This window comes from Astatotilapia calliptera, chromosome 13 (assembly GCF_900246225.1).
Source record: "Astatotilapia calliptera chromosome 13, fAstCal1.2, whole genome shotgun sequence".
NCBI classification, from domain to species: domain Eukaryota; kingdom Metazoa; phylum Chordata; class Actinopteri; order Cichliformes; family Cichlidae; genus Astatotilapia; species Astatotilapia calliptera.
In genome coordinates this window covers 32,471,309-32,484,165 of record NC_039314.1, presented here as the reverse complement: position 1 = coordinate 32,484,165, position 12,857 = coordinate 32,471,309, and the positions used below count along the sequence as shown (strand labels likewise).

Sequence of the window (12,857 nt, the reverse complement as noted above, 5' to 3'; positions counted from 1 at the left end):
TATAAATACAGACTATTTACCATTTACCATGATCCTCTACCTAATCACATGAGCCAAGGAGTGAAAACGGGTGGCTCTGAGTCAGAATTCTCACATTAAAGCCAGAATTCTGAGAAAAATAGTCAGAACTATGAATAAAAAGTCAGAATTCTGACATTGAAGGCAGAATTCTGAGGTTAAAGTCAGTCCATTTTGTTCCACTTGGGTGGGGTGGGGGCTGGAGCCTATCCCGGCTGTCACAGAGCAAAAGGCACGGTCAATTTCTCACATTAAATTATCCAATAACATTTGAATAATAACAGTACTTTCTGAGAATTGTAATGTAAATACTATTTATTTAACATAAAACATCCACAAAAATACACGGAAATGAAAGCTACACAACAGTTTTTTGTAGAGAGTTTTTCCCCCTTAAAAAAATGCTGTTAAATCCAGAGCTGAATTTAAAATCTTTCTCCTCAGTTACAAAGTCTTGAATAATCAATATCTTAAAAACCTCATAGTGCCATCACCCAAACAGAGCACAACAGAACACGTCTGCTCTGTTCGGGGTGAGTGTGGCTCTAGTGGTAGCATGGTATATCTGCTAGTTGAAAGGTCAGTGGTTCAATCCCCGGCTGCTTCAGTCTGCGTTCAAAAGTGTCCTTGGGCAGAATGCTGAAGTTGCTCACCAATATGTTAGACAGAAAGAACTTGTACACATAAATGTGTTGGTATCGATGGGTGAATAAGGCATGTTTGTAGTGTTGAGTGCTCAGGCAGAGTAGAAAAGCACTATATATTAAAACCTGTCCATTTACACCACTTTGGGTTTCATCATTAGTTCTTATTAACCTCTGGCTCTCTTCCACAATGTGTCTTCGTCCCCTCACCAGTCATGGCAGAGGGTTCCCTCCCCCTGAGCCTGATTCTGCCAGAGGTTTCTTCCTGTTAAAAGGCAGTTTTTTCTTCCTACTGTTGCCAAGTGCTTGCTCATAGATGGTCATCTGATTGTTGGGGTTTTTCCGCATTACTGTAGGGTCTTTATGTTATAATATAAAGCCCCTTAAGTCAGTACAGTTTAGGCTGGCTGTGGCTCAAGAGTTAGTGCATATCATTTACTTTTGGAAAGCTGAAGGCTTGATCCCTGGCTTCTCCAGTCTGTATTTTGTGTCCTTGGGTTGGAGGGTTGTCGAACTGCAGGCCTCGAGGGCCGGTGTCCTGCAGGTTTTAGATCTCACCCTGGGTCCCCACACCTGAATCAAATGATTAGTTCATTACCAGCCTCTGGAGAACTTCAAGACATGTTGAGGAGGTCATTTAGCCATTTAAATCAGCTGTGTTGGTTCAAGGACACATCTAAAACCTGCAGGACACCGGCCCTCGCGGCCTGCAGTTTGATGCCTGTGGGTTAGATAATGAACCCTCAGTTTCTCAGGATGCAACCATTGGAATGTGAAGCGCCTTGAGTCAGCTGTTGCTGTGACTTGGTGCTTTATAAATAAAATTGAATTGAATGTTGGAATGTCAGAAAACGTGCTTAGCCATAGATGAAAGCAGCGTATGTATAGATCCGTCAGCAGAGCTTCAGCTGTACGTTCAGTGTGTATCATGCTCTGGCCTCTTCAGAAACACAGGTCATTTCACACCAGCCAAAGAGTTGTTTCTGTTCAGTTTCTGATATTTTCTTAGATTTCAGATTTTGTTGTGTGTTGTTGTTGTTTTGCCTAAAACCCATAACATGACTGAAAAAAATGACACCGTAGAAACAAAATAGAGGAAGACACTGTATAACTTTATTGTTTTCACTCTAGAACAAAGCTTCTAAAAGGCCAAAAAAATGCCCTCCCTATAAATACACATCTGTTCACGCATGTTGAGTGATTTGTAGTTACATCCAGAACATACTTTCACACAAATATTACATTAAACATCACAGCAAAAGTGTGCTTCACGCCCATCAGCACATTATTCACTTTATGTTGTACAGAACACACATGCTAGCCACTCCCCAAAATGACCCAGCTACAGATGCACACTGAAAAAGTGTTGCTACTACATAAGAATGTTTAGTTTATATACAAATGTTAAAAAGTGCAGTGTATTGAATATCTTCTTCACATTGTGCTTCCTTTAAAATGGATTGTAGGTATGGATATTGCTGTTATGCTCGAGCCCCATTAGTCTGTTGAGTAATCTGTAAAATTCAAAACATGGATGAGAGTAAATTCATTTAGACAGCGCCAAATCACAACAACAGTCGCCTCAAGGTACTTTATATTGTAAGGTAGACCCTACAAGAATGCAGAACAGTGACTTTGTCCAACAGGCAGTTCATTTGTTGTGTATTTTTTTTATTCTACAAATGCATCCATTTGAAATAAAATGATTTGGATCTTTTATTTAACTATATATAAATGTTTCTGTAACACTGAGCGGTATTAGCATGAGCTGTGTTGCTGATCGGACGTTCCCATCGTGCTCTGGGAAAGTCTTTATGCTACCTTTTTCTATTCTAATTTTTCTAGTTACAAAAACATGACATGACCACTAGGAAGTCTTCAATCGTAGAGCTTTTCTATAAGTCAGACAACATGACTGCAATCCTAAATATGTTAAGTGCTTCAGCCAGCACTGTGACATAACACAAACAAAATTCAAAGAAAAACCAACATCAAATGTCCTGGTATAGTTTTGCCATGGTCATCAAAGACCACGAGGACCGTGGACAGGGAGGAGCGCTGGTTTGAGCGAGGAATCAAGGAGGACATTTATGTGAAAAGGGAAAGACCATCAAGGGTACATGTGTCCCTATAAGGAGCTTGGAAAGAAAAGCATCTGGACTTCATCTTCAAGAAACTTAAAGAAGTCCAGACGTTTTTCTTCCCAAGCGCCCTAGACTACGATAGCCTGGATGACCTGAGAACCTTCACAGACATCTGTCACCATCTTACAATGCTGTGATTGCAGACATTCCCCAACTCTCTGTGAATGGTGGTCGTCGATGAGTGGTTGTTGATCAATGACCGAGAAACTGACCTCACAGCCATTGTTCATCAGTGGTGCTGGTTTCAGTCATTACACAAATGTTACTGTTTATTTTTATCGGGGAAACCTGCAGTCAGCCGAGACTGAAGACGTCACCTGGATGAGTTTCTCCGACTAACAAAAAGTGCTACGTCCAGAGGAACACAGTCAACTATCCTTACTTCGATGATTGCGCATGCATCAAGACATGTTCATCTGGGTCTTTAACTTAAGATGTAAAGCGCCTTGAGGCAACTCTCAGTTGGTGCTATATAAATAAAACTATTGAGAAGATAAATGTGATCTTTCAGAAACACACACCTCATAGCCAGAGGCTGTTCTCAGGCTCTTCCTTTGTTGCTGTTATTTGTATGTTCATCCTTCACATCTGTTGCAGTTCTTATTGGAAGAGTATATGCCATAAAGCAAGTTTTAATGTTTGAGTCCACTCATCAGAATATCACTGGTGATTTACAGACAGCCTGGTTTGATAGTAGCTGACAGGCTTATTATAAAACGTAGACTGTGTCATCTTCAACAGGTTCAACCTATCAGAAAATAAATAGAAACATCACCTCAGCTGCCACAATACAGACAAACCAGAGCATTGCACATTCACTTGTACATCACAATCTTATCCAGTAGGTCGTTTTGTTACTGGAGTAATTAAAATAAAACTACTTTAGGTCAAACAATATTGCTTCAGAATCATCACTCTTCATATCACCGGCATGACAAAACAAGTTCCTTGATATCGTCAAAGTTTCTTTTAATCAGTGATGCAAACACGTCACTTCTTCACCTTCGGGATATTGAGAAAAAGGTCCGTTTGTTTGGTGAACTATTCTGGCTGCATATTCAATAACATCCGATTTAGGGCCGTGGTGGGTGTGAGCTTATCCCACATATGTTGAGAAGCGGGGTACACCCTGAACAGGTCACCAGTCACACAGAGACAGACAACTACGCACATGACCGATGGCCACATTAGAAGTGGCAGTTATCTAACAGCAGGGTTCTCTCTCCATACTTTGCAAAGCTGGCTGGTCAACCTGTTGAGGAATTACCATTCCCTGTTCACAAGCTGCTAGAGCCCAGCAAAGGTTTTCTTGGCTTTCTCACTGAAACGTTTACCTGACTAATATTTTCATTCTTGGTGATTTTATGATTGTTCCCCGTTAGTATCGGCTCACCAGCACGTGCGTCGGTCATACGAGCTGAGACGCTTCATTTGGTTCTTTTACTTGTCAAATCTGTGTGTACATGCAACGCTGAGGATGCTACTTTCTCTCACCACGTGCCAGCCTTTTAAAATCAAGGTTGCTGAAGTAAGAGTCGTGACCATGCTGCACTCTCTCGTTTGTGATCAGCTGGCTTGGCCCATTTGCAGAATATGTGCTGAAGTGTGAGGCTCTATCTCTACATCGGTTTAACGCTGTCTGCACTGCTGTCCTTTGAGGTCATACCGCCTTAAATGAAGGGCACTCAGTGCAGGAGAGCTTGCAGTGTCTTATGAAATTTTAACAAATATCAGGAGGCTGTCAAGGCCTCAATAGCACAAATACTCACTGGTGCATTTCCTCAGTCTGAGCATGTTCCCGCCCTAACCAGCACTGTTGGCAGCTCTTCATCTTTTTCTTGTAATTAGAACATTAATTTTGAGAATTATAAATGCTTGGTTTGTGTTCACCCAAACACATTCCTCTTCTCATCAGCTTTCTCGGCTTCAGACTAGTTCCAGTTTGTCCCATTTTCCCCAGTGCATTTAATATGATCATTTCTACATTATTACTTATCTCTGCGTCAGGCTGGGGTCCTGTCCAAAGTGCCCCCCCGAGTATTTCAATTGTTCTTAAATTATTGGTACCGTTTACTGACATCCTACTTCCTGTGCAGCACTTGGATTAGATTACAAGCCTGGAATCGCAACGCAGAAAGAGCTTCCACTGCACCACTGTGGTGCTCGCATTCAGTGATATTCAATAACACTTTATATAACATGAACATATATTATAATAAAATCTTTGCCAATGACCGAGTACTGGAGTTACAGATATTAGCACTGAGGTTTTATTCGTAACTTTTGTGTGCCCTCCACACCTGTGCACATGCGCCTCCATCAGGTGGCTCTTAGTAAATTTCTCCATCCATCCCCTTTGGTCCAGAATACTGTAGAACTCGGTGCACCTAACATGTGTTCTCCAGTTAACTTCACCTGCCCTCTTACCCTTTCTTTTTGCTATCTTTGTGAAATGTCTACGATGTTGCTAGTCATGGTACATGACTGCCTGAGACTGGATACTTTTTCTGTGGCTATTCATTCAGTCGTTACCTTTGAGCCCCACATACATACTCATTGCAGACCATCTGATTCATAAATGTCTCATTACTACTCACAGGAAAACCTAAATAAATGAGCTTAGATGATGTCTGAATTGTGCAGTGTAAAGATAATGTTGAGCAAATCAAACACGTAACTCAAATACTCCTATAATCTGTTGCCTGCCACACATGCACACACCGGGACTAAAAAGGGCCCTTCATTTTTACAGAACAGGTGACAAGAAGCCAGTTCAATACTTTGCAATATTTGTGCAGTAAAATATCTGTCGTTTAAGTATGCCACTGAATAAGCTCGATAAATCCATACAGCTGATGGGTCCCTGTTGCTGCAGGATGCTGGTTTAGCTGGTGTCACCCAGGAGGGTCAGTATGGAGCTGGCCTGTGAGGCAAGTTTACTGCTGCTATGATCTGTGAGTTTACTGATGCTTTCCTTCATATTCACAGAGTTCAACGCCTCCTTCATGACACCTAGAGCACACAAGAACAGAAAGAAAAGAGAAAAGTAAGAGGTTGATTGAAACAGATCAAATTATGCAGATGCACTGTAGCATATTCTCTGATCATCATTGGGTGTACAGTAGACTTTGTGTTCTTTAGAGCTTGGTTTGAATACATTACACACCTGAGTCATTCTACACCAGGAGAATCTGTGACACGCTCAAACCTGGCTCCCTAAGAATCAGCCATTTTTCTACAATAATGCTGCCGTTCTATGAAAAAGTCTTTGAAATAGCTGAGGATGCATGAAAATTCTGCTTTTTAAATTCTCTTTATTTTTTCCACCATTTAAGTACACGAGGTAGCTACACAAACATTCAGGGCTGAGAAACACATTTAGGCTGTGCAACCAAGACAACTTTGCACCAAATTGGCACCAATGTAAACACACTACTACTACTGGAAATTCAGAAAACCGAATATCTAATAACCATTTTGAATGGCCTTCGTGTCCTGTTACTATTAACATCGCTATCTGAAACACAGAGCTGAGTGACACTTGTGACGTTGTCATGGTCCCCGGGGTTGAAGGGTGTCGTCTTCATTAGGACTTCATGGTCTATTTTCTAGTCTTGTTATTTACGTCTTCTGTTAAATTAATCACGACTTTGTGTTTATAATTACTTTCTCTTTGTCTTCAACTACATTTCCTCTCTGGTTACACTGTCTCAGTCTCCCCTTGTCCATTGTTGTCCCACATAGCTTTATATCTCCTAGCTCTGGTTTCCTGTGCTTCCTGGGTGAATGCTGCTCAGTGTCTCCTGAGCAGCGGTTGAGCAGTAACACAAGTAACGTGTTACTGTAATCCAATTACTTTTTTCACGTAATGAGTGAAGTAAAGAATCAGTATTGTAAAAAAGTAATTATATTCCTGTTACTTTCTCGTAAGCACGCTGCGTTACTAAACCGTGATTGTGTTTGTGAGAGCGTCTCATGACAGTGGCGAGCGTGCGGCGTCTGTGGCAGCAACAGACGTGTGCAGATCAACAATGGATAACATGGAGTGATGGAGAGAGTACGACCGTGCAGCGTTTACAGCGTGGACGTACTGACATAATTTTGATTCTGTAAAATGTGACAAAAACATCAGCGTCCGCCGTTCACTCTGCGTGAAAAATTAAACTTCAAATCTGAGCGAGCAGCACCCGCCGCGCTCCTGCTAAACAGCTGAACGTAGATTTAAGAGCAACAGGACTCAGTGCTGCTGAATCTTGGATTTTATTGTTTTCTTCGGGCCTCCATATTTCATACTTCCTGTAACCTGCCTGTGGGGATTTAATCTCTGTGACACTGAGCTGTAGGCTAAAAGGTGCACACGAGGTTTGCTTGCTGCATTTTTGTGGCTCCTTTGACACTGACATCACAGCTTTATCATTCTACATCCACTGGACAGAATTACTGCAATTTCTATGTGTTGCTTTAAAATCAGACACATACTGGAGTTAGCCAGGCTGCAAATGAGACCTAAAGCACTGAACTTGACCTCGACCGCTCCCACAGGATCCTCCAACATCTTCTTCAGCATGGGTAACAGGTCTGCCTCCCCAAATGGATCCTTCATAGACTCTGCATTGTTTACAGACATGCAAAAATAGGTAAACATATATTCTTTGATGGACATCATCTCTGTTCAGTATTGACATCAAACATCTTGTGTTTTGCTAAATTGCAACAGGTCATTATTGTGTTGTATTGTGTGCTGATCTGTGGAACCAGCGCTCAGTGGCACCTCTCTCTCTAAGGGGGAGCCAGGATCCCTCCCGGGCTTCTAGACTTCTGATTGGCCAACATTTCACACAGTCAGGATCTGGCATGAGCGTTTGACTTTGGTTTTAGCGTTTACGCGTGGATGGAGATGTTTTTTCAAAACTGCACGTGTGGACAGGATTTAAAAAAATTTAAAACTGAAAATCTCCATTTTCAGAAATACCCCCGTGTACGTGGCCTAAGCTGAGTTGGTTGAGCGTGACTAATAACTGCATCATAAGGAGATAGTTAACATGGAGAGGAGTCTTTTTCCACTTACATTCAGATTTTCTCTTTGGTGGCGGATATGATCACTGATCCAGCGGGAAGAATTTGTAACTTGGACTAATCTGAATTTTAACATGATGCAGAATTGGTGAGCATACATTATTCAACCAATTCATTAAGTCACTGATATCTGAAAAGGTAGTTGTTGATGCAGTAAGGTCAGAGAGCAGAAAACTGAGCTGCTGAGTGCTCATTAAAGATGCAAGGTGTAATCGTTTTTCTCTGGGAAGACAACACTGGACGCACAACGGTGTCAAACATTATGCATTTGTGATCAGACGTGTACAAAGTGCTTATAGAGAAGCCAAAAGTAAAACCTGTGTCCAGTGTGTGGCCACCACATGTTGCACTAAATTAAACGCCTTTGCAATGTTAAGAAATTCTGTGGTAGTGCAGTTAGAGGCACCATGAATATGTAAAGTCAGCTACCAAGATGCTTTTACCAAAATGAACAATAACAGATAAAAGAATTCATTTAAGAAATTATTGCAGGATTTGGGAGTTGATAGATTACAATATACAACAAGCTGTTTAAATAGTTCCGGGCGTTTGAGGAATGATGTGAAATTGTCCACATAGGCAATGTTTTCATTCCTGCAGCACCCTTGAACCAAATGTGCAGGTGGTCAACAGCTGAAGAGCAGTCAGAGTAATATCCTTCACACAGGCCCCAGGAGAGCAAACGGTACGGCCACCGAGCATCGCCAAGTGTTGAGCCATAGACGTGGGTAGACTCGGCCTTGAGGAGGTGGTCGATGATGAGCAGGGGCATGACCGCATGTGAGCGCCAAGATGCAGCTGTGGCAGCAGCGACAATAGTAGTAGTACCTGGCAGAGGAAAACGGCCTGCGTGGCAGGTCTGTGGCGCCACTGCAGGGAGGCTGACACACTGGAGCTGCAGCAGCTCGTCACGCCTCCTCTGCATTCAAGTCTGTACTGGGTAGTTGTTGTTGTGTATGTGTGGCTGGCAGCTGAAAAGCTGCAGCCGAGTGCAAAAGAAACAACAACTGAGAATAAAGAACAGTGTTTAAAAGTGTAGTGGTCAGGTCCGCCATGCGTCTGCTACAGCCTGGAGGAGAGAGACGGCTAGGCGTCTGTGCTGGAGCCAGGCAGCCTGGAGGAGTGTTGAAGTGGCGAGAAAGTCCGGGGGTGACACAGCTGCGACAGCCAATCCAGTGCTGAGCAGGCCATGAGAAGGAGGAGCATGTTGAGGAATGAAATTGGACCAGCATCCCTGTTGGGCAGCCATCCCATCTTCATTGTCCAAACGGTCCCCATTATCGTTGGGCTGAGCGAGGGGCATCCAGTAGCCACGGACGCTAAAGCATCATCCTGCTCTGGAGCAGACGGCCCCACAGAAGACTGAGTATGGTGGGAGACCACAGACAGCCGAGGCTTGAGGACAGAAAAAACTGACAGACAGGCTAAAAACAAAGTCAGCCTTGGTAGAAGACAAACCAAGTCGGGAGCCTTCATGGTGTGTTGATTAGCAGTGGTTGCACCGTTAACCTTGTAAAGGATGTCAAGCAGAAATTACAGTTTCAACAGCAAAAAACTTTAGAAGCCAGCAAAATATGGTTTGAAAAACAGCACAGAGGCACTAATCATAGCAGCACAGGAACAAGCCCTGAGCACTAGATCCACAGAGGCTGGGGTCTATCACACCAGGCAAGACCCCAGTGTAAAGGTGCCCCTGTGACAATCCAGCACATAACAGCAGGGTGCAAGATGCTAGCAGGCAGGGCATACATGGAACGCCATAACCATCGTGTACAGAAACATCTGTGCTGAATATGGCCTGGAGATCCTCAGGTCACACTGGGAGACGCCCCCTGGTTTTGAATACCAAGCTAAGATACTGTGGGATGTCCAGGTACAGACGGACAAACTGGGTGAGTGGCTCCAACAAATCCCAAGAATGAGTTCCGAGACCCTGTCCAGAGGAATCCTCAGTCCTGGGAATCTGGTGGAGGACCTGTGTGCGTGTAACATACAACCTGCTGGTTATGGTAAAATATTTTTAAATCCCGGGTGGGTGTGCATGGGCTGGTAGTGTTTTGACGTTTCAATCATGAGGTCATTCTATGTACAACATATTTACGTGAGCCCAAACTACTGTGATACTCTACACGTCACTCACTTCCACAGACACCAAATTACAACGTGTTGTGAACACTAACAGACAGTGTTGGGGAGTAACAGAATACATGTTAAGTATTTAAAATACAAAATATTACTGTTACAGTTACTGTTTAAAAGGTGGTATTTAGAATACAGTTACTTTGTTGAAATAAATGGATTCCACGGCGGTACTTTCCTGTTTCAGGACTGTTTGGGTTTTGTTTGTTCTGTTGTTCCAGGCGGCAGCGTTATGGTTGCCATGGTTACAGGGTGACACACACGCTCTCTGCGTCTGTGTGTTTCCTGGGTGAGAGAGCGCCTTTTTGTTGTTGTTGTTGTGCTAAGCTAATAGGCCGAATGCTACAGGCATCGCCCTAAAGCATGCAGCCTGATGGGCCGTGTAGTCCGTGCTGCAGGCAGAATGGACCGCCATACCGTTATGTGTCTGTGAGCGAGGGAGGGAGAAAAAGGTACGAGCTGTCACCGAGCAGAAACGGGAGCTGGAAGCATGTAAATATAATAACAACCACTGCAGCCAAGAAGAGAGCCTGACGAGCCCAGCTGTGAGTAAGCTGTTAAGACTCGACTGTACGCCGTGTTCCTGTTTTCCTCTGAAACAATAAGCAGCCTTTCAACGCCTCTCTCTGTCTCAAACTTGACCCAGACAACAAAGTAAAGCTAGTTTTCAGCTACGAACCCGACGTATTAGCCAGCCATTAGCCTTTACTATGGTTCGGAGCCGCGGACCTTCAGTAACAGTAATAAATCACAGCAATAGTACATTCACGTTGTTGTAAACAGCATGATAATATATTAAGTAATCCAAAGTATTCAGAATACGTTACTGTCATTGAGTAACGTAACGGAATACGTTACAGAATACATTTTGGGGCATGTAATCTGTAATCTGTAGTGGAATACATTTTAAAAGTAACCTTCCCAACACTGCTAATGGAGTGCCAGGCTCTTCCTTTGATACACCAAATAATTCAAAGTCACTTCCAGACGAGACCAAACTAGTGTCTGATAGTTTGTACTTTTTAACCAAAGCCAGTGTTGGAACGTTCCCAAATATATTCCAGAGTAATTGCTCATTCCTACCTGGAGAACCCTTCGTAGTAACACTTTGGATCCTTCTAGGATTTAGAAGCGCTGCAGAGCTTCTTGGGCCATCAGAAATCTCAGGCCCAACTTGAGAGATCTCACTAGAACTACACTCTGACATGTCTGATAAATTCAGCCGAAGAACTTGAAATTGCTTTACCAATGTCAATGGCACTTGCAATTGCCAGGGCAACCAGGGCTTCATTCTGCATGATGACATGTTCACTTGATGCCATAGAAATAAGATGCCGAATTCCATTGGCTCTGGCTACCTCACGGACAACTTCCTGTTAAAGAGAGAGAATCAGCCGATCATAAGATAATAAGTGAACATCCGACAAAGCGAGTTCGATAACCAACACAAACAAATTAGAACTTAAGCAGAGAAACATTCCCAGTAGAAGAATCTGACTCACAGAGTTCTGACTATGTCTGATGAGAGCAGCCAGCAGGCGACTGGCTTCTCCTCTGACTCCTGCATGATCCTTGGCTTCGCACCACTCCATGATCCGATCGAGTAGGTCAGCATCTCTCCCCAGCACTAACGCAGCTTCCTCTGACACACAGTGCAGCACAGGGTAGAAGACGTTTGTTTTGACAACGGTTAATAAAGACTGCCAGCTGTACATGGGGGAAAAGATGTACTGTGTATTACGTTAATCGGAGTGAAGCATGAACTTTTGGTGGGTCTCCTCATGTGAAATGTAATTTTGATCCTCGCACAACATTTCTGTTGAATTAACGTCAGGTGTTTGACTTGGCGAGGTGCTTTTCCTTTGTTGTTCAGCGTTGTGTTGACGATGGCCTCGTTGATACCTTCAAATTTTCGGCCTGGATGGAAGTTTCCATACTTTCATTTCATATTTTCATTTAATTTCTTTAAACGGGCTTTCTGTTTCAGACGTGTGAAAATCTGGTAACGACTACAGAATGTGTCCCATACAGAAACCCAGAGCACTCATTATCCCAATCCCCTTCAGACCTTACACCACATGGACAGGTGTTTCACTGGATCTGCTGATACATTAGCCCCATAGTTTATTTTTGCAGGAAAGCAGTGTGTTTGTATGCTGTTTGGTGCCCAACGGTCAATAAGAGGTCTTCTACCAAAGGGAAGAATCAAAGTTATCACATGTCATCAAAACTAAACAATTGTTGCTTCCAAACTGAAGCATTTTGCTCACCGTGTCCGTCCACCATCATACGCAGAGTGCCCAGCAGTTTGAACTGAACTGGGGGCATGTCCGAGCGCAGCAGCGTCTTTATTCTGTCAGTCACCCCGTCCTCCAGCATTCGCACTTTGTTGGTGGCTGGGAACACACACGTCATATTATCGACTTTCTCAGCGTTTCACTTTTACTTTATCAATTCACATTGATTTTAAGGACAAAACACATTCAGGATCATTTTAGGTTATGAAATGTACTTGAACTTGTTTCTTTTGATTGCTTAGGCAGTGGAAGCCTGTACCCGGAATGGCAAGGTTTCTGAGTGCGCTTAGTCCAGCATGTTGAACAGATACGTCTCCTTCATCTACGTGCTGCTCCAACAATGTCAGGATGTGAGGAACCACTCCGAGGTCCAGCATCTTCACACAGTTACTGTCTGACAGAAAAACAACAGTCCTCAAAACCCAACTACTTAAAAACAAACAAACATTAACATGAAGGTCATTTGGGGCTTTTCTCTCTACTGTGTAAAGCAAGAATTGGTGCACAAGTTTTAATTTTGTTATTATTTTTTATTAATT

At 43.1% G+C, this 12,857-nt stretch overlaps 1 protein-coding gene across 4 annotated transcripts in view; it reads right to left on the bottom strand.

The window, feature by feature from the left end:
* Nucleotides 1-1,753: 1,753 nt before the first annotated feature.
* Nucleotides 1,754-12,857, bottom strand: part of LOC113034857 (rap1 GTPase-GDP dissociation stimulator 1) — a 28,516-nt gene continuing 17,412 nt past the window's right edge. Inside the window, exons 9-15 of one of the 4 annotated variants that reach the window (XR_003274248.1) lie at nucleotides 12,578-12,712; nucleotides 12,292-12,417; nucleotides 11,524-11,663; nucleotides 11,268-11,394; nucleotides 7,286-7,414; nucleotides 3,328-5,818; nucleotides 1,754-2,176 (exon numbers count right to left, since the gene is read on the bottom strand). Coding sequence is in view for 2 of the 4 variants with exons in the window: in XM_026189972.1 (XP_026045757.1) it covers nucleotides 5,691-5,818; nucleotides 7,286-7,414; nucleotides 11,268-11,394; nucleotides 11,524-11,663; nucleotides 12,292-12,417; nucleotides 12,578-12,712 (785 nt within the window). In the remaining 2 variants the exon portion in view is untranslated. Of the gene's footprint in view, nucleotides 2,177-3,327; nucleotides 5,819-7,285; nucleotides 7,415-11,267; nucleotides 11,395-11,523; nucleotides 11,664-12,291; nucleotides 12,418-12,577; nucleotides 12,713-12,857 lie in introns of those variants that run through there. The other 3 variants (XR_003274249.1, XM_026189972.1, XM_026189973.1) reach the window with 3 other exon arrangements.